The sequence below is a fragment of the Branchiostoma lanceolatum genome, chromosome 4, assembly GCF_035083965.1.
Source record: "Branchiostoma lanceolatum isolate klBraLanc5 chromosome 4, klBraLanc5.hap2, whole genome shotgun sequence".
Lineage (NCBI taxonomy): Eukaryota > Metazoa > Chordata > Leptocardii > Amphioxiformes > Branchiostomatidae > Branchiostoma > Branchiostoma lanceolatum.
Genome location: NC_089725.1, coordinates 30,847,220 through 30,869,457, shown reverse-complemented (window position 1 = coordinate 30,869,457; position 22,238 = coordinate 30,847,220). Strand labels below are relative to the sequence as shown.

Sequence of the window (22,238 nt, the reverse complement as noted above, 5' to 3'; positions counted from 1 at the left end):
AACGCACTACCGTATACCCGGATAAATACTGCGTTCTTCGACCTTTAACCTAAGTCTACAGCATGCATGGTGGTGGCTACATCTATATCATTTCTTGTTGACTATAGCTAAGCTATCATGCCCACACTTTCAAGTCTAGTTTCTATGATAAGGACATGTTTTTTTCTCGATTATAAGGATGGCATCCACGCTCGCATGACTTTTTCTTCGTTTCGAAAAAAAACAACATTTCGATCATATACTCAATATCGTACAAAGCAGTTGCAAAATAGGGAAATGTATGCCGTAAATTGCGAAGAAAATATAGGAAAACGGACACTAATATCGTAGAATGCCAAAGTCAAAGGAGACAATGTGAAAGATTGTTCGCCATTCTGTGTGTTTATCGTAATTCGTTCAACCTTCCTGAACACTTAGATTTCATGTGATAATGAACCTTTTCTTTTTGCCGAACATTTTTTTCACACGCTCGCATCAGTTTTGGGGTTCCCCGGGAATGCCATCCATATAACCGAGTTAGCATGGCCTAATATGTATTCCAAGATATGAATATTAAGAGTAATGATGACGAAAATGAATTACACCACTCATGTTATTGACATCAAAACAACAATATTGATTTATTTCAGTTTTCTTACAACGACGTGATGTAACAGTACAGGTACAGCTTACTTCCAACCCATATGTCCCACTTAAAAATGACACATTACAAAATCATCATTATAATAAAGATACCAGACTAAGTACAAAACTATTCAAACAAACACATATCAATACTAATGTGTTGACAGCCACTCGAACAGAGTATGGCGAGTCTACAGGGGTTTTAGATCAGTTCTGTAGTAGTCGGGCTTTCCTGGCCCTCCTCTTGGCCTCAGCGACAGCTGTTCGCTCAGCCTCAAAGGTTGTGGCGCTGTTGTGACTCAGCTGTCGCCATGTATTGCGATCGTAGCAAAGTGCTTCAAAGTTTGTGGGGTCAATGTGACCCTTCTTTAAGTAATGTTTAAGAGTATTTTTGTACCACCTTCTCTGTCCACCTCTAGGGCGTGTCCCTTGATCTAGTTGCCCAAACAGGGTATACTAAATACTAATACATCTGGCTTGGATGCCATCTGTTTAGTCAACAGGGGCTCCCATAGTCATTCCCTTACAAAACATTTCCTAGCGAGAAGCATTTTGCTTTTGCACATTTTTCAGCAAGGTCACGGTACAATTCCATTCGTTTTGTAGAGATTAGTCCATGGTAATCAAAAGCACATGTTATGATCCGCGCAGCAAAATGTTGCAATAATCTTGATGATCGCTAGATGTCATTATATGACTGTCGTCTGTGGTATATAACAATGAACATTTGCATGTGCTATAAGCCACAGCAAGTAAATTTATGGATGACGCAAGACATTGATTTTCGCCTGATAAAAAAAAAAAGCAAACTTTTGTCCCCTCCAGCAATGAACGACATAACAAGAAAATACCGAAACTTGAAAAAAGTGCTTGGTAAAATTTCTATCTGACAGTGTTCTATTGCAAAAATGTCATTAATGCCGTGACATTAGAGTAGTGTACTTATAGACATGACACTAGTGAGGTAGCCTTGAGTGTACTTGTAGATATCACACTAGTGTGGTAGCCTTGAGTGTAGTTGCTCAAATGACGCTAGTGTGGAAGCCTTGAGTGTAGTTGCAGAAGTGACACTAGTGTGGTAGCCTTGAGTGTACTTGTAGAAGTGACACTAGTGTGGTTGAGTATAGTCCAAAGTGACACTAGTTTCGTTTATTTGAGTGTAGAAGCGACAATAAAGTTGTAGCCTTGAGTGAAGTTGTAGAAATGACACTAGTGTGGTAGCCTTGAGTGTAGTTGTTCAAATGAGTTGAAATGACACTAGTGTGGTAGCCTTGAGTTTAGTTGTAGAGGCGACACTAGTGTGGCAGCCTTGAAATGAGTGTACTTTAGAAGTGAGACTAGTGAGGTAGCCTTGAGTGTAGTTGTAGAAGTGACACTAGTGTAGCAGCATTGAGTGTAGTTGTAGAAGTGACACTAGTGTAGCAGCATTGAGTGTAGTTGTAGAAGTGACACTAGTGTTGTAGCCTTGAGTGTATTTGTAGAAGTGACACTAGTGAGGTAGCATTGAGTGTATTTGCTCAAATAACACTAGTGTGGAAGCCTTGAGTGTACTTGTAGAAGTGACACTAGTGCGGTTGAGTATAGTCCAAAGTGACACTAGTTTCGTTTATTTGAGTGTACTTGTAGAAGCGACACTAAAGTTGTAGCCTTGAGTGAATGAGTGAAGTTGTAGAAATGGCACTAGTGTGGTAGCCTTGAGTGTAGTTGTTCAAATGACACTAGTGTGGTAGCCTTGAGTTTAGTTGTAGAGGCGACACTAGTGTGGAAGCCTTGAGTGTAATTGTAGAAGTGACACTTGTTTGGTAGTCTTGAGCGTACTTCTACAAATGACACTAGTGTGTTAGCCCTGGGTCTACTTATAGAAGTGAAACTTGTTCGGTAGTTGTGCATTTCTAAACAGTGCAGGAATAAAACATTTATTTGCTAATCTGTCGCTTCAATTTTTGTTTGGCATTTATATGCATTGTGTACCCGTCTTGTGTTTTTTTCGCGCTTTCGCATTGCCTTTTGATTTGAAGTCTGTAGAGTATGTCATCCATGAAGTTTACTTGCTACGGCCTCGATGCAATTGATGACTAGCTTTTTCCAAGAACTTTGTAAAACGGGGGCATGCATTTACTTGTCGTCAATACTTAAATCAATGTACTTAAACACTTTGAATGTGTACGGAATATATGGTATTTGATTGTCTTACATGTATGTACATACATATTATGCCAACACGTGCATTTCATTTTCATTTTTGCTAGGGAATATCTATAATCGAACATAAGCTGAAATGAATTTCGGTAGAAGTCTTAAAGCTAACAAGGGCCACGCAATTCATATCAGTTGTTACAGTGCAAATCACACAATCATTGTTTTTAGTTGTTTTTCTTTTACAGAAATTACGATATAGCTTTTTGCTTCAAAACCCCTTCATCTCATGAAAAAAAAGAACCACAACTTGAATCAGTTTCCATAGTACACAATGAATGACACATATCGCGGGGTGTTGTCCATCATTCAGAATGCTGCTAGATAAGAAGATTCCGTGTTCGAATCCCAGATGTTGTCCCTGATTCAAATTTTACCCTGCTGGAAATGGCTGCAGCCCCTGCAATCGTGTGGTCCACTGTTCATGTTGTACTCGTCAAAGAGGTGGAATGTCCCAAGTACATGTGGTGAAATGCGGCGAATACTATATTTTCTTTGGCCTAATATCTTTCTTCTTTGTAAATGATGGCTCAGACGATAAGCATAATAAGCAATATCAGATTCCGACTACAGCTCAGCTTAACAATCATGCATTACGTACGTATACACAGCTTTACCATTGGTACTTTAAGATGAAATGATATCAACGATCATCCTGAAAAACTAAACTCTATTTAACAATACAGATGACGTATTTCCTTTTGCTGACATTGTTGCTGACAAATTCTTAGTACATTACATTTTCCATAATAGGCATGGCAGCTGACCTGTGGAATTTCAAAACGCTCCCTTTTGTTTCAACGATGAATATTTATCAAATGCAATTCTATCTTTAGTTGTACAGTGCTATCATTTATATATATATATACAGTCGTTAAAAATACAGTATTTTGATTACACAAAACAAAATTTAATATATTTTATCTTGACGTTACATATTTTACAGATACAACTAGTATCAAATTTAGATGTGTTAGTTATTGTATATTTGTCCATACGTCTAATCTGTTAACGTTTACATTTCTTTTACGACATATCGTCGTTGTACTAGTAATGAAGGGGTATTATCATATAGCTAGATGACGTCGACCAATCAGAAGTCCCCATTCCATATCGGTTATGACGCCGTAATGCCATAGAAGTGTCATAGAAGTAGTGAATAATGAATCTCATGTGGTGAATGATGATTTTGACCAAACAAAAGGACACCCAGAAGGGAGGAATGATGATGAATAGAGTAGAGGAGATTTTAAAAAAAAATTGACGTGCCAAGATTGCAATGTTATAAAATGTTTTCTGTGGAAATTTTGGTTTCAAAATTAAATCTGCAATATCTTCTGTACAAAAAGGACGGATGTAAATTTGTCCTTTCAAATGCATTTCTCAAAAAGGGTCATTGACCCTTAATCATAGACCATACCTTAATGGAAATGATTTTTCTTTAGATATTTGACTATTTAGATGGCCTAATCAGAAGATCGTTTTTTTTAATTTTTATTTTATTTATTCAATAAACAATAAATAATACACAAACTAAACTGAACAAGATGGCAATACATAAGATAATGCCAAAGCGTTAAAAGAAACTATAGCGAAGATCGGTTCTTGATGAAATACGAAAAATTGAATAATTCATAAAGCTATCACTGCCATGGATGTTCAAGCATATATCTAAGAGGAGCGGGTTTCCATAGGCAATATTTTTGGTCATTTGGAACTTCAGAACGCTCCCTTCTTACATTATTCAATAGATGTTATCCCAACATGAATCATGCACTGCAGCTACTGGTATACCCGTCAGTCGGTAGAGGACATTATCTTTTTTTTTCAAATTTCACATAATTTTACCCCCTCTTAAGATGGCATTAATATGCTATATGTTAAGAACCAGGAATAATGAAATGATTTATATTCATAAATGTTGATACAAAGCCTACGACGAATTAATCCATACCATATTTCCTAAACTCCAAGCAGATGTATCGGTTTTGCTTATTTTCTGAGTCTTTTTTTGTGATCTCTTTCTTGTACTTTTGAAATTTTCCGTTCCCACCTCGAGGCTCGAGGAATAGGCATGATACTTTTAAAAGACTCGTTACAAGAAAGACGTATTAAATGTGAGATCAAGTATTACAGACGCACGCCTAAAATGCTTAAAAAGAATCGGATCCTTACATCTGCTTGGAGATTGATATTCCCTTTGGATCAGGGGTTTCTGCAATTTCGATCGACATCAATTTGTTTTTGTTTTCTTTCGGAGACCGGAATTTTCAAGGGAATATGGTATGGTATGTTGACATGCAATTTCCAATCTGCAATACTATGTTTTTGTCTGATTTTGAGATTCGCTGAAATCAATGGACTATTTATTATTTCACACACGATCTTGCAAATGTAAATGCACTTTCTTTTTGCTTCACATGTAAGTAATGCCACAACAGCCGAAAATATCAATCTGTTTGCATGGCTTTGGCCCCCGTCGTGCACGATAAATGGTTTAGTCCAGGCACTTTCTAAGCATGGCAGTTTCTCATTAGAATTCAGAATTTCGGCTATTTCTTTGCCTGTTCTCTCCATGATCAGACTGCATATTTCTTCTACAAGAAAACATTCATCCAAGATGCCAGCTATTTTCCCATATTGATTGGTTGAATATCAGTCTGATATGAAATTTGAAATAGAATGAGAACGAAAACAGAGGAGAAACATTGTATTATCCCCACACTATGTCGGGAATATTATTATTATCGATGCAGACGTGGCCATATAACAGATAGAAATGTGATTCAGTAGATATGTTATGACATATCATTAGCATATCATGACCAGTGCTTTGTCACTATATGGTCCCTTTTCTTGAAATCTAAAAATAGAGAGACGTTTTTAATGAGCTGATTTAGTCTAATGCACTGGATTGTCAGATTTCCATAATTCTTTTTTTTTTGCATTACATTCTAAACTGAAACAAGAAAATATATTCTAAAATAAATACAACTTTTTATTCTCAACCATGATGTTTATTCTATCTTTTTTTTCATTCTGTACTTTTAAAGATATTCAGTTATCGTATAAGATTTGTTTTCCAATGATAACAGCCAGTTCCCATTAGCACTAGCATGTCTGCGAATAACGTTTAGTCATTTTTGTAGAATAAATAAATGATGAAATGTCTCAAGAAAATTTTATTGGTACAAATGTGAAATATGAAGCCAATTTTTTTGTACTAAAATGTTTGCAGGGGGAGGGGGTGGCTAAACTAAAAGGCCCATAAACATAAAGATTTGCTTTCTTTAGCCAGGACAAATTTCGTCCGTCGATTCTTTCCTACTCAACTCACTGACCCTGACCTTCAGCTGTCGCCGGTTCATAGCTGTTTGTCTCGGGGGACTCTGGGGTGTCATTAAGTGCCTCTCTACGGTAATTCTGGCAGTAGGTAGCTGCCGGAGACCCGTCAGCACCGAGAGCAGGGGAGGGGCAGACGTAACTGTTCCCCCCACCGGTGGTGGTCGGGCTATGATGGTTCTCATCATAGATGGCGGACTGGGTGCCCTCCTCACTACTGGGCGAGGCAGCTGGCTCGTAGCTATTGGTCACAGGGGATTCTGCGGAGTTGCAGACTGCCTCGCTAGGGTCATGCTGGCCATATGTGTTGGGCAGGGTACGCTCTTGGTCAGTGGCCAGGGCAGGGGAGTTGCAGACTGCCTCGCTAGGGTCATGCCGGCCATATGTGTTGGACAGGGTACGCTTTTGGTCAGTGGCCTCTGCGGAGTTACAGACTGCCTCGCTAGGGTCATGCTGGCCATACGTGTTGGGCAGGGTACGCTCTTGGTCAGTGGCCAGGGCAGGGGAGTTGCAGACTGCCTCGCTAGGGTCATGCTGGCCATACGTGTTGGACAGGGTGCGCTCTTGGTCAGTGGCCAGGGCAGGGGAGTTGTAGCAAGGTGCCTTGCGGGAACCCTGCTCGGCGCTGGCATTCTGCTGGTAGGCAGAGGACTGGGTGGCGCCCGGGTTGGGGAGAATGACTGGGTGCTGGTAGCAGGTTTTGCCACCTTTGGGGTTAGCCTGACCGTTTCGGCCATAGGCAGCCACGACGGCCCCTTCCCTGTTTGGTTTCTGACGGGGGCGCTCGGTGCTGTAGGGGCGGGACGTCACGGGGTGTGTCTGCGCGCGGGGGCGGCCTGCGTACGCTGCGCAAAGCTTCGCCTGTCCGTACGGGGTGGCTTCTGATTCAAAAGAATAGGTCCTGCGCAAATCAGGGTGGTCATCGAAACCAGCCTCGGCGTAAGGGCCGATCACTGATTCTGAATCATTCAAGCTGTCGTGATCCTCGAAACCACCCTCAGCGTACGGACTGATCACTGACTCGCCCGAGCGGCCATGATCTCCAAGAGGCCAGCTGGAAATGGCAGTGATCTGATCGTCATTGCGGGTTGCGCCTGCAGCATTACGCCTGAGCCTACGCTTGATACAGCTGACACAAGCCCAAACCCCTACCACAACAACTGGAGGCAACAGGCCAATAGCTGCCCACATGATGTACCACTTTAGATCTTCATAACCATCATCGCTCGCGCTTTTGGGCATAGGTGTGGTGCTGATGCTGGGTGAGAATGGTGTCGTGTTCATGAGTGAGTGCGCTGGTGCATGGGGTGTTGTTATGCCTGAGTGTGCGCGCTCGCTCGCCATGAAGACGGCAGTGTAGGAGCCTGTCTCCGAAGAGGCAGTGCAAGTGGTGTTACCAAAGGACAAGGGCTCGGCGGTCTCAAGCCAAAGGGTGAAGCTGGACTTCCCCATGTAGTTAGAACACAGGCTGTCATTTCCTGATTCACCCAACATGTTATCTACAGGCCCCATACATTTCACCCAGCCCTCGGCCTTTAGGTCGGTCACCACTTTCATGGTTAGGTTGCCTGATGGCAGACTGGCGTGCGTGGTCGTGTTTGTGTCGTACGTTATGTTGAGCGCGTAGTGTGAGCCGTTCGGAAAGGCACACGACAATAGGGGCAACTGCTCCCAATACACGCTGCCAACGGCTTCGCACTCGTATGAGGCCCTGCGTTCCACGTTCGCGATCTCAATCAGTGGTACCGGGCAGGGCAGCGCGCTGGGACTGAACCGCGCGGGGGGATTTGGCATCAGCGACGAGGCGGGGCAGCTTGCTGCCGTGTGTACCCCTATTGCTGAGACAAAACCCTGCTTGAACTTAGGCGGGTTGCTACCCTCCTGGTCGTATAGCCAATTGTGCGCACACGTACAGCGTGGACGATTATCCAGATCGACACGCCTCCTCCATTCAGTCAGCGCCCTCCCTTCCAGCGCCATGGCAGCAATGGCATTTCCACGCACGATGAGCGTGCTTGGAAATGACGATTGGAACCAAGCGCCAGACAGGAAGGTCAGCCGGTTTCCCGACAGATTTAGGGCATGCAATTTCGTGTTTGAGTGGAACGCGCCAGCATCAATGTGGGAGATTCTGTTTCCCTCCAGGTTCAGAACCCGCAGTCGCTCAAGACCGTGGAACATCCCCGCGCCGATCGCTCGCAGTTTGTTCTCAACAGCGCGGACATGTTCCACGGACTTGATCGCCTGCAAGGTCCCCGGTGCAACGTTAGAGAAGCGATTGGCACTTACGTCAAACCACCACGGCTGCACTCCGCGGAACGTGCCAGGCGACAGCGTCAGGATCTGGTTGTCCACAAGGATGAGGTGGGACAAGCTGGGCAGCCCATCAAAGCAGCCATCCTGTAGCAGAACGTATTCCATTGGGCTTTAATAAAAATTTTATATGAAAAAACAACAATGTATTTCCGGATATCTCTCCAATTGCTATAGTGTATATAGTTAAGCATAATTATTAAGAACGAAGGAATTCCTGATGTAATCGACATGATGATTGGTCCAAACCAATAGCACATAAAAAATATTTACCTCCAGATGTGTCAGGTTGTTCTCCAGCAGCAGCAGACGTTTGAGACCTTCCATCCCAGCAAACGTGCCGTTCTTCAGAGTCTGGACCTTGCTCCGCCAGATGCCCAGGGTAGAGACCTGCGGTAACTTAGCAAATGCCCCCACCTCTATTGCCGTTAGGTTACAACCCACAAACCACAGCTTGCAATCTCTACCACAAGGGATCTGAGAGAGGATCTCTGCCTTTTCAGTGCCAAGCGTACCAACATTGTTGTCAACGATCATGATGCTGGTTATCGTTTGTGGCGAAGGGTTCTGAGTGGGACCCCCCTGGGTAGGCTTTGTTTCATCTGAGCAGACCTGGCAGGATTGGAATGCCTGAGCCAAACTAACGGTCTGAAAGGGGCCGTTGTACCTGTTTGCTTCATGCGGGTATTCGGTCCACTTGTCCCGGTACGATCCAATGTCGTACCGGTACTCATGGCCACCCGTACGGCTGTCGCCTACACCACACTTCACCACGGACACCTCACGGCAGCTCTGCCAGCTACCGGCCTCAACATGAGCCACTATCAGCTGCGAGAGCAGCAACAAGCCGATTTTTGCCGTCAGCTTTATCGCCATCATAGAGCGTTAACACACCATACGATTGATAGTAATGTTAAGCTATATCACCACATTCCCCTTACCAAAGTAAACAGTTACAAATAATGGTTCTACAAAAGTGTTACCGTTAGTCTATCAGCTCTCCACGACTTCAACCTGGCAGAAGCTGGGCAGCTCGGAAAAAGCCGGGCTATCTGCAGTGGCGCAACCGCGCTCTAACCGCACCGGATCTTGCAACGATTAAGTCTCGTTATTTCAAAAATAATGCATAATTTCCTTGGTCATTTCTGACGGAGGTGCGTCGTACGTGCGTCGAAACAACAACAGAGACATTCTTAAACGTCAGGTATTCACGTATGGCTGCTTTACCAGATTATTAGTCTGGATAAGCTAGAGGGTTTCAAGTCAGGAAAATATGGTTGGATTTTCAATGCTGCTACGCAGTACCGCTTAGAGAGCGGCAATTTCAAATGTTACGGCCCGAAAAAAGATTTTGAAAGTCAGTTTATCTAGTCATTTCTATACATGATCAGTTCAAACAACACTATCACAATGTACAGCGACGTCCATCATGCAAATATATGACATCGGTGTGATGTGAGAACTCACTGAAAGTCGTCGTGGTTTTTTTTTGTAGGCTCGCGAAACTAAGGGGACCATCGTACGGTTCGTTTTTGCGCAGTTTTGCAATGCTCAAAGTATGAAGTTATCAGGCAAATGAGCTAAATAGTGTTAGTAAATGTCACTACCATAAAGATTTCAGCATTGTTTTATTTCCATTTTATGGGCCCTAATATTGCTTTCATTGCCTTTAACGAAGTTAGTAATACTGCTTATCAGTGAGTGTGAGAGTTCTTCTGTAGAATACATTGCCGAGTAGGGAGGCAAGTAGGAGGAGCTAAACTGATGCGCAACGCAGAAAAAAGCGGATCACTGGTAAAGAAAGCAGAAGTGAGTCAGCTTACAGATGTGATTCCCGTGCTAGGGACTGCCATTCTCGTATGCTGTAAGGCTGATGGGAGTAAAGGTTTCACCACGGTCAATATTGTCTGGCGGAGGCCATATGTATGCACGGACTCGGCCTGTTACCAAACAATGTACAGTGTGCTGAAGTCGGGACAGAGGTTGTCGATGTGCGACAATGGCTGGCCATGCAGAAAGCGGAACTTCTCAAGTTAAATGTTTGCCACGATGGTCAACATTGAGAAGTGGAGGGTATGTCTATTCACGGACTTGACATGTTATCAAACAATGTACAGTGTGCACAGGTCTAATGTGCCAGGGGAATTCCTACCATTAAGGTTTGGCAAACATTATTCAAAAGCAGGTTCCTCGGACGATAACGGTGTTGTGTCAAAACTGAAGGCAGAGTGCAATTGCACCCAACAGTCCCTGTGTGGATTCACGATTTGCCACTGTCGGTAACCTCCCTGTGAGTGGACGGCCGCGTCATGGCAGTTAACCTGATACTAACACTTCTGATTAGTGTCTACGTCGTCTTCAGTCGGGCCAGGTTAGCGGAGGAACGTAGCTTCAACGTTTTCGTGCCTGAAAATGCTACAGTCGGGACAGAAGTTGTCGGTGTGCGACACTGGCCGGCCAAGCAGAAAGCGGAACTTCCGTGTGTGAAAACGGAGGGAGATCCGTATGGCAGGTTCCTTCTGACTAAGGAGTGCACCCTTGTGGTCGCCAACCCTCTGGACTGGTCAGTACAGTCGGAATACACCATCAGGATTCGCGTCGGGCGTCGTCGAGAAGTCAGGAGTATGGCAATACAAGTTACCGACGTTTCGGGCTATCCCCCCGTGTATAACGAGACGTGTGAAACTCCGATCAACCCAACGGTTAAGGACACCCGAGAATTTCTGTTCAGAGCTGTCCTCAACATGGAAGCCGAGACGGATACTGGAGACGTGCTTGCGGTTACATATACAGTAGGTAAGCCTCTCGATAAATGGAATTCTCTGACGCTATCAGTTTTCGCAACCAGTCATTGCCAGGTTCAGCAGATATGGGTTGTACGTAACCTGAATGATTTAGTAGCTGCAGAGCAACTGTGGTTCGGGAATTCCCGCACATTAACTTGTCGTGCGGACAATGCTGAAGTTTTTATTGAACTGTTCCATTTTCAAACGATCAGTGATTCGATTGTAAGTTATGTCAGGAAAGGATATTCCGGCGATCTCAACTTTATCTACGTGGCAACTTTGACAGTCACAACAAAGAGCACAGTACGTTTGGAATGTAAAGTTCCTCGGTTAGGAAAACCAGTCAGAACACGCACACCTCCAGAAGGGACCAGAGTTGTACACGTACAGTCGTTAAACATAGGTGTCTATCCGCAAGGCTGTCCTGATGGAAAATACGGTTTACTCTGCAACAAAAGCTGCATCTGTAAGAACGGCGCCCGCTGCCATGGGTTTAATGGAGCATGTAAATGTCAACACGGCTGGAAAGGTGTTGCCTGTGACATTCCTAAGCCTGACATCGCCGCAACTACTACACCTGGCGATTCAAGGGCTATCTACATTTCCACCAACGTGACGGTTCACTGCCGTGTGTACCACATTGTTGTCGAAACTTTGTCGTTCCGGTTTCCAAATGCATCTGAGCTTATGGGGAAAGGTGTAAATCAATTAGACATCAAGGTTTTTAACGCAATGTTACACGACGAAGGTCACTATAAGTGTCAGGCCAGAGACAGAGAAGGAAAGGTATACAGGGCAACAATTGTGTTGATTGTCAACTGTCCACCAAAAAGAAAAGGCAAACTCTGTGATGAAGTGTGTGATTGCCTACATGGTGCCAGCTGTGACCGGTGGGCTGGTTGTGTGTGTCCGCCGGGATGGACGGGAACCAGGTGTCAAACAAAATGTCAGGAGGGCACGTACGGTGAAGGCTGTGCAAAGACCTGTGGCTGCCAAAATGGGGCGAGCTGTAGCCCTGACGACGGCAGGTGTAACTGCACGGCCGGCTGGTACGGATCTGACTGTGATGGACCCTGTCCCGAAAGCAGGTACGGTTGGCGGTGCGGACAGGTTTGCAGCTGTGAGAACAACGCCACCTGTCACCACGTGGATGGCAGCTGTGCGTGTGTGCCACCGCGGGGAGGGAGGAACTGTGACAAACCTTACGTCAGCCAGGCTACACCACTGATCGAAATCCTTGTTTCTTTCGGCATCATACTCCTAATAATTATAACTGTTACAGTTCTGTATAAGAAAGGATTTGCATGTCATATTGTGAAGAACGAAGACCAAGAAGCCGAAGTTTTGCGTGAGCTGAATAAAATGGAGCACGACCTAGCGCAGAGCCTGCAGCCGGGCTGGCTCAGACGTTGGGAGAAAAAGATCCGCCATCTTACTCCCGATGCCCTGATAGGAGAAGGAATGTTTGGGCTCGTCAGAAGGGCACAGCTGCGCACACCTGAGGGAGATCTCGACGTGGCCGCCAAGACAGTTCGCGTGGAGGACTCACAGTCCTACCGAGACTTCTACAGAGAAGCAGCCATACTGGTAGCTGTGGACCAAGAACAAAATGGGGATCGCCTTAGGTCCCACATTGTTCGACTGGTGGGGCTCATCACCAAGTCTGCAGAGAAGTACATTCTTCTGGAATATGCACCGAAAGGTGATTTACTCGGTTGCTTACGAGGAATAAGCAACGTCAATCAAGAAAACCAACCTGAAAACCTTCTTGGATACGCAGTCCACATATCACGAGCTCTTCAAGAACTGGAACGCTTGAGAATCGCCCATCGCGACGTGGCCGCGCGCAATGTCCTGATCACTGCCGATGACGTGGCCAAGTTGGCTGACTTTGGACTGGCCAGAGATGTCTACGCCACTACTCAGTATGTCCGATGCAACCGTCCAGGCGTGGACGAACTCCTTCCGCTGAAGTGGATGGCGCTAGAGTCCATTGAGACCGGCGAGTACACCTGTCAGAGTGACGTCTGGTCCTTCGGCGTGCTGCTGTGGGAGATCGCCACGATGGGGAAAGATCCGTGCTATGATGGCAGGATTCAGCTGGACTTTCTTCAGATGGTCGGAATTCTGAGGCAAGGGATACGGATGGAGAGGCCGCCGGGATGTCCAGAGGACCTGTACCGACTGATGAGGTCGTGTTGGCGCGACGTTCCCGCTACAAGACCGACTCCAGATGGATTAGAAAAGAGGCTGCTGCAACTGCTTCCACACGACGTCATTGAAATGGAGACCGTCGTGTAAATGTTCTGCAAATGTTAAGTCATGGGGTCGGATTCGAATCCCCTGATGCCACCAATGTTGTGCCATTGGGAAAGGCATTTTACAAGACTTTCCCCACTCCACACAAGTGTAAAAATGGGTTATTGGTCTCTGTACGTGTCACTGTTGATATAAGGTATGAAAACTTGAGTACGGTGCGACGTCGTCCTTGTCTACCCAAAAGAAAAATAAACAAAGAAATGTTACATAAAAAGAAATAGATGTTATTCGGTAGATATAACAATAACGATAATATACATATCTAATAGCTTATTTCTAAGCTGTCGTTTTACCTGCACGGACACTTGCTGATATTAAGAAAAATGCAGTCTTGGGAAAGGTTTACGTCTTGGCATATAAATGTATAGCTTTGTCTTTGTCACATGTAATGGGGTGGTTTTATATAGATCAAAGTCATAGGTTTACATATTTATATGTAATTACAGTTAACATCATTTGTTCATTGTAGTTAACACGACTTTGTAATAAAATAATGACACGCATAATCCCCTTTCTTATGAGCGTTGGACAAACGTGTGAGTATTCGGAGAAGAGTGTATAGTCAACAATAAGAATGAGTTTTCTGGCTGCCTTTTCCCCGTTATCATTCTTGCATAATTTGTTAGGGGTACAAAACTTTCCTGTATAATTTTCCAACTCGTTTTTTTTTTATATTCTTAATTGCCTCTCTATTGCTCGATCTTGGTGTCATGATTTCCCTCATGAGACCTTATGTTGACCTGAATGTGAGGATATCTTTCATTAATGAGGAGACATTGACACGTGTAGCAAGACGTCATATCACAGTGAACGTATTTATTCAGAGAAATCTGGTCCTCTTTCAGCCTTTGACCTTGGCTTCAGCTTCTTCAAGTCTGACCTCACGTTACCACTGCCTACCCTGAAGGGTAAAAGCCTGTGCAATGTAGAGAAGAAGAAGAAAATAAGGGATTACATTTGTATAGCATCTACGAAATATAGCATATATGAAGAACGGTGGATATTAAACTTAATGCCTAAACGTTAGTGTGCGAAGGTGTGCTGATTGGGACTAAACGTATTTCGTTGGCCTGTGTATAGAGGTTCATGTTACCGTTAAGCGGAGAGGACTGGCATGTTCCCGGGCGCCAGTTCCACAGGCAGGGGGAGATGGCCTGGAGGACGGTCCCGTCAGGCTGGACGTACTCCTGCACCGTCTCCTCACAGGTGGGGTACACGCACGTCAGGCCGCTTCCACACCTGTACATACGGAGGGAACACACGTCAGGTCGTTAGCACACCTGTACGTACGGAGGGAACAAACGTCAGGCTGCTAGCACACCTGTACGTACGGAGGGAACACACGTCAGGCCGCTTCCACACCTGTACGTACGGAGGGAACACACGTCAGGCCGCTAGCACACCTGTACGTACGGAGGGAGCACACGTCAGACCGGTCACACAACAACAAAAAACAAACAAACAAAAAATCCAAAGAAGCAAATAAAAAAAAGCGAACAACCCACCAAACAACCAACTAATCAACCAACTAATCAACCAACCAACCAACCAACCAACCAACCAACCAACCAACCAACCAACCAACCAACCAACCAACCAACCAACCAACCACTCAACCAACAACAACGAAAAAGGTTAAAGTAAAAGTTCCAACACCCACCCCGGGGCACCGTTGTCACATGACTCCCCCTCCAGACTGGCGCACACCTGACACCCACATATGCTGATGACCAGCTCGCAGTCGGCGGGGGGCTCGGGGCACGGGTTGGTCAGGGACCCGGGGCTCCACAGACAGGCGATGGACAGGGGGGTAGAACGGTGTACCGCCAACACGAGGAGGAGCAGACTCACGAGTGCCATATTGTACGTACTCATGTCGGTCCCAGACCGAGGGTGGGAAAGTTAGTTCCCTGAACAGGTGTCCGTGCCAAGGACCGGCCGTTTGTTTGATATTTGCATAGATTAGAAACATTCTACTGATAGGTGGAGTTTAGTATTCACCAGGTGACAACCAATGCTTCTGTTGCAGTAACAGAAGATGGCGCATGGCGTCCTCGTCATACCTTTCATTCGGGAACTAAGATTGCGTCAGACACGAGGGAATACATTCCAAGGTCAGAGAATTACAGTGCTAGGCTGATGAAGACAACGCACAGATGAAGCTGTCAAATTTAGGAAAAATATTCGTTGATCGCCTCATTAATGGAACTAAGTTACTTGCGGTTGTCTGGCAGCTAGGGTTATCTACAGCTTTCCTCGCCTTGTCTGCAGCTGTCATGTCTGAAGCAAGGAGGTTAAACGTCTTGTCTGACGTAATGTAAGATATGGTGGATCAGTACGGCCAGCGTCTTACCGCAGATGGCGCGAAGAGCATGGGTTATGAGGGAAAATGCCGTTGGTTACTTCGACGTCGTTGTAACCCCGTAATGCTTCGGTCACAATTGCGCCGATGCCCGTCGGGGATGTTGCCCCGGCCGGGCTCTGATGTCCTGGGGGCCACCGGCTGTCGTGGTCACAAGTAAAAGTTTCCTTCACGCTGCCCAACAGGGCTCGCTGGGCGCTCCGCCAGGATTCACTGATACATCTGGCTAACCAAGATATGTGTTAAGTACATGTTTTGAAGCGAATAAGTTACCAGCGAATTCTACAAATACAAATTGCCTTATTTTCTGTAGTAAAAATAAACGTTATGATAGCAATAAGGCCATCAGAAAAGAGAAACAGACCAACATTTTGGGGGTGATAATAGATTAAAAATTTAACTCGAAAGCCCAGTCTCTGCTATAAGTAGAAAAATTGCTAAACCAATTGGTGTTATTGTGAAAATCAAATACATCATCCCACAAAAGATTCTCACAACTATATGCAACAGCCTTATTTACCCATAATTGACCTACCGGGATCAATACTGATGGAGCGGTCTCAATTATCACTGTCATTAGCATGGAAATGCACTATTCATAAAGTTCCAAGTCGAACACTAGACAAGGTCGTTATGAGCTCGCAAGTTAGAGGGCGCTTTAAAGACCAGGCCTATACAATAAAATCACCCAATGAATTCGGCTTACGTAAACTATTAGAGTCAGCCTGCTACAGATTGTCGTGGTGTTCACGTCGGTGCAGGCCTGGCTAAGGCACTGACCAGCACAGGTGTACTCTTAAAGACACTTCTGAAATGTAGAAACAACAGATAAGAAATTGAAGCAAGTTAAAATGGCCACAGAGTAGGGGGAGTTCCTGGGGTAACAGGAAGTGGAGGTTAGAATTGGCATATCTATATCCATTTATCATCCTTAAAGTTATGTGATAACTGGCCGACATTTCAGGTCGTGGGGTTGTTAAAAGAGCCCACTAATTCAGGGGAAGTTGTCCATGGTCTGTCTACTTGTCTTGTTTGTGTTTTCAAAGTTATTTATCTTCCATATGCTAGTAACGTTCACCTAAGAGTGACAGGAAGCGATCAATGGACACATGTAATGATGACAAAATTTTTATTTGCATCATCAACGAACTACAGTTTAACAAGCCAAATGAGACATTCTAAATATTTCACGGATGCATGATATCTTCGAAATATTGCTTCTCTATAGTTTCAACCAATAGGTAACGGAGGGATTTCTCCGTTGTGGTCCTCCCACTCCTGGGCCTGGTAACGTAACGTCACGTGAGGTAACGTAAGGTAACGTGCCCTTAGCGACGTTATCCTCGTACGTTAGGGAGTCCTCCGTTGTCATTCACCCACTCCTGGGTCTGGCACGTCCCCTTGTCGATGGTGCCCGCGTTGCGAAAACACAGCAAGCCTCCCTGGCATCTGCAGTCGTCGACTCGTCCGATCGGAAGGCCGGTGTCACATGGCTGTCCATGGCCTCCGCAACCTATCGGTCAAAGGTCAATATCAGTTCATTGTTGATGTTGGTTTTGAATGAAGTAGTCTATGCAGACAGCATATATTTGCTCATCTTGCAGGTTCTTTGTACAATTTACAGCATGGTCGCACACTTTTTTTGAAGTCGGGCGGAAGTTGATGCACGTGCGGATGTCATCCATATAATCAAGTTAGCGTGCCCAAATAGCTAAAACAAATCAGAACCACGTTGAGAAACAAAAAAACTGCATAAAGAAATGAATTCTTACAAGCTGGTTCGCCGTCTCTGTCGAAGAAGTCGGCATGGCAGCCGCCGCAGTAGTTGGACACACAGGTGGCGTCAGGCGTGGCGGGGCAGGCGGTCACAGTGCAGGGGTCAGCAAAGCAGTAGACCATGGGCTCATCATCAGGGCATCCTGGGGATACGTCATATAGGAAAATAGCATCATTTGATTCGTTATTTCGGCCTGATTTTGAATCAATAGCAGTTAAAGTTACTTTGGGATATACCGGGAAGTTAATTCAATATCAAGTATAATCATTTGTAGTGTGTGACCGTCATTTTTAACATTTCGACCATCATGCAGCATTCTTGAATTAACTTATAACATGAGGTAGTAGATAAAAGATAGATCATACTGTTACCATCACCAAGAAGGTTTTGTCTTCGGTTCTGTCTTGTTTGTTTGTTTATTGTGGAGAGATCCAGACGATATTTTGTATGTGGACCTCCTAACGTCTTATTATGATACTGCAGGAAAAATTTGTCATATTTCGTGTTCTGGTCATGTATGATAATCATCACCTCCGTGAAAATTGAGGTGTGTTTGTGTGTGCGTCGGTCTTTGTTTTTGTGTTTCCGGATATTTGTGGTTAGCACAACGTAAGAATCTCTGGATGAATTGCAATGATATTTGTTACGTGGTTAGGTCTTGGAAAGACAAAGGTCAAGCTCTCCTTCGTATGTAGCAGAACTTCCGGTCTCTTAAAGATCTTTTGTCGTGGACACGCTATGGTTTTTTTTCGGGTTGCAGATAGATTTTGATGTCAGGAAAAAGTGGTGTATGTTTGGGCCCCCTAGCAGCTTTTTTTGGAACAGCAAGGGCGTTTCGTGGAGGTATGAGGACTCCGAACTCTTGAATTTACCTGTTAAATCGCAAAGGTCCGCTAGTATACGGGTGGCAACATTGCAGGGGTCGTCGCTGTTGAACACGTGGTCGGAGCTCCCACCGATGACCTCAAGCTCAGCGTTGTCCACGAGATCTCCAATACTGACAGCGTACAGCTCGATTCCGGCGGCCCTTGCTGCGTCAGCTTCCGCCTAAAAAGATGATACCACACGACATTTGATCAATTTACATAGTTCTTCATTCTTTAATTCAGTCAGCTGTAGGATGGCCGAAGACTGGTGCACTTCTTGGGACACCCCTTAAGAGGTGATGATACTGGTAATCTCAAAACCAGATTTAACCCAAAAAGTCCAAGAAGAAGGTAGGAGGACCAAGTCTTCAACAAGTTTAGCCAAGCTTTTCTCCTGCTTGGATATGATGTATAATTTCATTGCACAACAATTGTACACGGTACAAAGTATGGCATCTGCTGGGTACATAAGTACAGTTTTATAAGGCTACACTACCTAATACAAGAGTATATAGTATGGGATGAGAATGGGCTTTTACAATCTTGGGAGGAATTTCTAGCGTCTAGACATTCTCTGTTATATTCAAGGTCCCTTGTTTTCAACAATTGGCCATTCAAACATGAGGAGGGCTGTGGTGGAAACGGCCGAAAATTATTACTGCTGTGTTGGAACAGATCAACTGTTTACATATTGAGTGGTTCATACCTGCACTGGGCTGGCGCTTTGTCCGTCTGTCAAGACGACCGCCGCTCGAGGGACCCCTATACGGAAATCAGACTAAATAAACAAAAAATGAAAAATAAAACAAGTTAACCAAAACGAATTCAAAGAGCGAAATAGCTCCATTCAAAAGAGTTTTGATACAGTTTTTCTTGTACAATAAAAGTCAATATCAATAAAGGTTCCTTATCATCACCGCACTGTTGTAAGTAACAACCGTTTGAATAGAAATGGTAGCATATGTAGACTCAACATCGCCTTGAACCAGTTAACTTCGACCGATATGTTAAAAGTGGAGAAACAGTCCACAGAGGGGACATTAAACCGTCCGTCCGGTGTTTGTACCCATCACACTTATTGATAAGAGTGGCTGATGACCCCGGTTTAATCTGGCCATACCGCTTGACAGGCATTAATCAATACACACAAAAAAGAAAACAGTGAAAAATGCCCCCCCCCCCACTTCAGTAGAGGATGACAACTTCAACTGTTTTTAAAAGAAAGACAATGATACAAATGATTCCAAATATGCTAGTCGTACCGTGTCCTTCGGGGTGTCCCTGTGGTGTAGTGGTCTGCGCCTTTGCTACTCTGCCACATCTGGTTCAAATGACTTGGACCAGAAGGACTGGGGTTCAAGTCCCACGTAGGGCACCTCTGGACAAGAGGCGCATTGAGTCATACCAAAGACTTGATAAAAATGGTACATACTTCTGAAACAGTATGGAAGTTAAACACACTCCACTGCCAGTGGACTAGCCCCCTGCTGCAGTGATTGCACCACAGTGTGGCCCCAGGGCTATGAAACGGAGATGGGCACCGCCCTATACATCAATAATGGTGTGGGAGGATTTTAACTTTTTAACTAACCGTGTCCTTCATGAAGCGAATAGCCAGCCCGGCTCGGGTTTGGCCTCCCTTCTGCATCAACTGGTTGAAATCGAAGGGGTCACGATCGGTAGCTGGGCTCAAACGAAGGTATGTCCTCGGCACCCAGTGGTATGGAATAACTCCAACCTATGTCACAAGCGACAAGAAAATACTGTAAGCCATTTTCATCTTCGCTAGGAGTGTTATGTTTCTGGGTTATGTTTCTGACCAAATTAAAGCAGGGAGTAGAATGCCCTGACCTGACTTCAACTAGAGGCTATAAAAGGAAGTGCGGTACCACTCTTTGTCATTTCTGATGAAGACTTTTGAATAAAAGGTCGAAACCGGTAATCGTTGTGTCTCAGCCGTCATCCTTCTGACGCCCATTCAACTATGTATCTGGGTGCATGTTTTTGTGTGTAAGTAGCAGGTAAACAGGATGAGAGCACAATATGTAAAAAGTGTTTCAGAGATTGCCAACGGAAGTAAATTATTATCATTATCGGAAGTAGATTATTATCATTATTTTCTATATTAAAAAAAACATCAAATAATACAAATAAATGGACAAAGACAAAGTTAAGGCGGACTCAACTTATATTTTCGCTTATCACTTGTACATTTTGGAAAACAAAATGTTAGACAAGACGCTCAAATGAGTGAGTGAATGAATGCATGTAATTACATAATAAATGCCCAGTTTAAACGTGAATACAAACTCCCCTCCCCTCCCAGAGGAACAAAACAGCAAAAAGGACACATCGTGTTGCTGTGATGTAGTCTTGTGTGGCCAACATAATTTTTACGGATGATTTGGATAGTGGAGGTACATGTAGCACCGATTTCAATGATGACAAAGTATCAGATACTCACCCAGACGTCGTTAAGGTTTGTGAAGCAGTCGAGAAAGTCGACGATGAACCGCTTGACGCGGTCGAACCATGAGGTCGATATGCTGGAGGATTCGTCGACAACGAAGACGATGTCCACGGAGCAGGCTGTAGTTTCGAAACGTGAAATAGATGTTTATTCTATAGATGTGAGATAGATCTGTCTTTAAATTCAGGTGAGAAAATGTTTGGAGCGGATTTACAACAATATACAATCTTTATTGACAAAACAAAAGTACAGCGACTTTCGAAAGGTCTACTATATCTATACATACATACATGCATACATACATACATACATACATACATACATACAAACGAATAGGGGCATACAAATGACTTTAATTACACACAATCATATGGGATAGAGCAACATATCGAAATTCAACGTGTCGTATTCTTATACATTGCTTGTTCTCATGTCCAAATATTCTTTGATGCTTATACCTATATATTTACAGTAAGGGTGAGCACCTCCTAGAATGTAATTATCTTCGCCGAGTACTATAGTACTCGGAGAAGATTATGTTTTCGGTTGAGCCAGCTATTTGGTGGGTCTGTATGTATGTCAAGAAACCTTCAATGAATCTTTATGATTTTTGGTAGGTGTGTAGTGGTTGTACAAAGGAAGGTCAAGGTCGAAAATGGTTCACCTAGCATTTTTCAACAGTACTGCAGCAGACTTTCAAGTTTTGTGTGTTTGTATGTAGGCAAAAGAAGTGACGGAAACGTTGATGGATCTTCATGATTTTTGATAGGTGTGTAGATGTTGTGAAAACGGAGGTCAAGTTCAAAAATGATTCCCCTGGCATTTTCCATCGGTCCTGCAGCGGGCTTTGTGTGGTTGTGTATTTGTATGTGGACAACATAACTCGAGAAGCTGTAGATGGTTCTGTATGATAATTAGTGAATGGGTAGGGTTTACAGAAAGGAAGGTCAAGTTCGATAATGGGCCTTCTAGCGGGTACCTAAGGTACTGCTGCGGAGATTCAAAATTTTGGGGCATATTTTCTGAAACTGCTATGGTCATGATTTTTGTGTGGTAGATAGTTCATGCCACAGGAATTAAGTTGTGTAAGTTTGGGCCCCCTAGCGTCTTGTTTGGAACTGCGGTGGGTGTTTTTGATTTCACCTTCGGACATGAATTACTTGAGAAGGGGTCAACAGAGCTC

At 44.3% G+C, this 22,238-nt stretch overlaps 1 protein-coding gene and 1 long non-coding RNA gene across 2 annotated transcripts; both read right to left on the bottom strand.

The window, feature by feature from the left end:
- Nucleotides 1-14,379: 14,379 nt before the first annotated feature.
- LOC136432132 (uncharacterized) lies at nucleotides 14,380-14,819 on the bottom strand. The gene is made up of 2 exons (XR_010755456.1): nucleotides 14,674-14,819; nucleotides 14,380-14,496 (listed from the first exon to the last, which is right to left on the bottom strand). It is a non-coding gene; the product is annotated as an uncharacterized lncRNA (long non-coding RNA).
- Nucleotides 14,820-17,054: 2,235 nt separating this feature from the next.
- Nucleotides 17,055-22,034, bottom strand: LOC136434003 (cuticlin-6-like). The gene is made up of 6 exons (XM_066426650.1): nucleotides 21,050-22,034; nucleotides 20,177-20,323; nucleotides 19,292-19,363; nucleotides 18,592-18,766; nucleotides 17,715-17,861; nucleotides 17,055-17,455 (listed from the first exon to the last, which is right to left on the bottom strand). Exons 2-6 carry the CDS (start codon nucleotides 20,231-20,233, stop codon nucleotides 17,280-17,282), a joined length of 627 nt encoding a protein of 208 aa, XP_066282747.1. The 5' UTR covers nucleotides 20,234-20,323; nucleotides 21,050-22,034; the 3' UTR covers nucleotides 17,055-17,279.
- Nucleotides 22,035-22,238: the final 204 nt, after the last annotated feature.

Coding starts and splice junctions, on each gene's coding strand:
- LOC136434003 (XM_066426650.1), bottom strand. CDS start 20,233: ATGCAGAAGGGAGGCCAAACCCGAGCCGGGCTGGCTATTCGCTTCATG. Junction 17,862..18,591: donor GGACCTTTGCGATTTAACAG/GTAAATTCAAGA, acceptor ACGTATCCCCAG/GATGCCCTGATGATGAGCCC. Junction 17,456..17,714: donor CAGAGACGGCGAACCAGCTT/GTAAGAATTCAT, acceptor TTTGACCGATAG/GTTGCGGAGGCCATGGACAG.